This window comes from Boleophthalmus pectinirostris, unplaced genomic scaffold (genome assembly GCF_026225935.1).
Source record: "Boleophthalmus pectinirostris isolate CB_2022bp ecotype Guang Dong unplaced genomic scaffold, ASM2622593v1 HiC_scaffold_8, whole genome shotgun sequence".
Taxonomy (NCBI): Eukaryota; Metazoa; Chordata; class Actinopteri; order Gobiiformes; family Gobiidae; genus Boleophthalmus; species Boleophthalmus pectinirostris.
In genome coordinates this window covers 12,683,811-12,686,299 of record NW_026571515.1, presented here as the reverse complement: position 1 = coordinate 12,686,299, position 2,489 = coordinate 12,683,811, and the positions used below count along the sequence as shown (strand labels likewise).

Sequence of the window (2,489 nt, the reverse complement as noted above, 5' to 3'; positions counted from 1 at the left end):
ACCAAAATGTTTTCAAAATCTAGAACGCAAAGATTCCCAAATCTCAAATGGAAGTTTAACCGGTCTTCTTGGATCTATGTCTTGGCATTGTCCAAAAAAGTCCACACATTCGAGATCTAACTATTTATCGACAAGGTCTATTATTCTCTGTACTCAAGTGTGCATTATGTAATTTTTCACTTACTCATCTCCATGAAGATGTTATTATTTTGCAGAGAATGTTTCGCAGTGTGGCATTAAAACTGTATATTTTGACCGTGGGTATTTGTGGATTTCGGACAAACTATTCCTTCGTGATTGGCAAGGAAATTGCCCATTTAAAAGATATAATATTTTCGATTGAGACGATCGCTTGAAATCCATGAATATCTTGGCTTTGTGTCATCCCCGTTTGTCTCCACTGACGTAAAAAAAAAAAAAAGAAGTGTTGTGACATATTGTGGAACATTCCAGACAAACCAATAAACATCTTTATGTAGACACAATAGTTACATGTATTTGTAACTTATGCAACCATCATCAAATCTGCTCTAATCTTAGTTAAAGGTCTACAGTACTATGCAACTTTTCTGGTGGGTCAACCATCTACTTGTCTCTATGCCTAGAATATTCCTCAGTATGGCATTAAACTTACATCTTGTATTCAATTACAGGTGTTTTTAATGCTCACTTTGTAAAAAACGTGCATTCTTACTGTGAGCACTGTCGCCTCTCCACAGATCTGACCTGTAACCTGACCCTGACTTGAAGGCGCCACCATCTTATGTCCATAGTAAGAGATAAGCTATACCATGGAACATTCCAGACAAAACAGTAACATCTCCATGGAGACAAACTCAAAAAGCTACATAGTGCACTTTTAATTTAAGACAGAGATTCACCGATGTTTTTTTCAAAGCTGAAATCAGTTGTTTAGAGCAACCACTGGCCAATAATCTATGATGATACTGTATGTAGAGCCACAGCCCTTTTCTTTTTACCACAATCCTATAAGAGAGCAGTGTAGTCATGTTTTGTGCAGTTATCTCTTCGCATTTAACTGTTCAAATGAAGCTTTGTGTGTATTTTTGAGGCGGCAGATTGACCAAAATAAAACGTCAGCCTGTTCTGGAGATTTAAGGCTGATAGTAAAAAAAGTCCAAATACCGGTCTATCTCTAATTTAAGCAGCCACCAGAAAACCTGCTCGCACCTCAGTCTAACACTACAGGCCTCTTGAATGTCGTGGTTATCAGAAACAGATAAATGATACCACATCTTTTACATGGGCTCCTTTTGGACACCCCTTTTTCTCAGTGAACATCGCTCTCCATGAACTCCTCCTTGATCGAGTGCTTGTTGCGTGACATCTTGCAGTCCGGCATGTCAAAGCCGAAGTCCGCCCACTCGTCGGTAGCCGTGGCCATGCCCCCAGCCCCCACGGCCCGGTTGGGGATGGTGATGGTGTGCCGGACCCGGAAGTGCACGGCCTCCATGACCCTCTGCCGCTGGAGCTCCCCTCCGCTCGCCCCCAGTGTGGCCATGGCCATGTTGCTGCTGGAGCGGAGCAGCTGCTGGCCGTGGTAGTCGTGGTGATGGTGGGCAGAGGGAGCCATGGGGACGGACGACTGTTTCATGTCCTGAAGACCTCTCCAGATGGCCATGCGGGACTGCTCCGGGATCTTCAGAGCGCCCAGTTCCTGAGGGGGAAAAGGTGGTGTCAGAGTCTTACATTGATACTTTGCAGTGCGTCACCATTCCTTGGGAGGGTGATGCTAACTGTCTGAGGGCTCTATAATCTGATCTTAGTTTTAACACTATTTGATCATAAAAACTGACTAAGTTGACCTCCAACAGCTTATTTATGCTGTTAAACAAGTCCCTCTCCAATAACATTATAGTCACAAATGAGCCAGTTTTTTCAGTTAGTCACCTTTAACCTTCTTTGTTGAAAATAAAACATCTAAACAGGAACATGAACACTTGTATTGATCCCAGGCTCCTGAAAATATATGGTTTAAATTTTCCTTGAGTTTTCAGCAGGGGCGGACTGGCAATCTGTACATTCTGGAAAAGTCCAGAATGGCAGTCCCTCTGTGGGGCCAATTGGGGCCACCGCATCCCCTCTCTGGTCCTTAGTTATGCTGAACTGCATGGATCACTCCTCCTGATCGCAGTCCGATTTGTGTGGTTGAATGGTGGGGGGAAAGACCAGACCATTTTTTGGTCCCGATCCGCCCCTGGTTTTCAGACAGCCACAAAAGTTACATGCCAGTGTACGCTAATATGTGCATTGTGTCATGGTAACTGCTGAAATTTACACCATAAACATAAATGCCCCCGGGTGATGTCACTGCAAAGTATTCACACTCAGTACAGGGTTCCCACGGTCATGGAAATCTTGGAAAAGTCATGGGAATTGAAAATGTCATTTTCCAGGCCTAAAAAAGTCACTGAATTTTGCAAATTCAATGAAAGTTTTGGAAAAGTCATGGAATTTTACTATCTCTT

At 43.2% G+C, this 2,489-nt stretch overlaps 1 protein-coding gene across 2 annotated transcripts in view; it reads right to left on the bottom strand.

Moving 5' to 3' along the window:
• Nucleotides 1-521: 521 nt before the first annotated feature.
• tp73 (tumor protein p73) overlaps nucleotides 522-2,489 on the bottom strand; it is a 63,621-nt gene continuing 61,653 nt past the window's right edge. For both annotated transcript variants that reach the window (XM_020933022.2, XM_055165710.1), the window contains exon 12: nucleotides 522-1,678. In XM_020933022.2, the coding sequence (XP_020788681.2) occupies nucleotides 1,292-1,678 (387 nt within the window). In that variant the 3' untranslated portion in view covers nucleotides 522-1,291. The remainder of the gene's footprint in view (nucleotides 1,679-2,489) is intronic.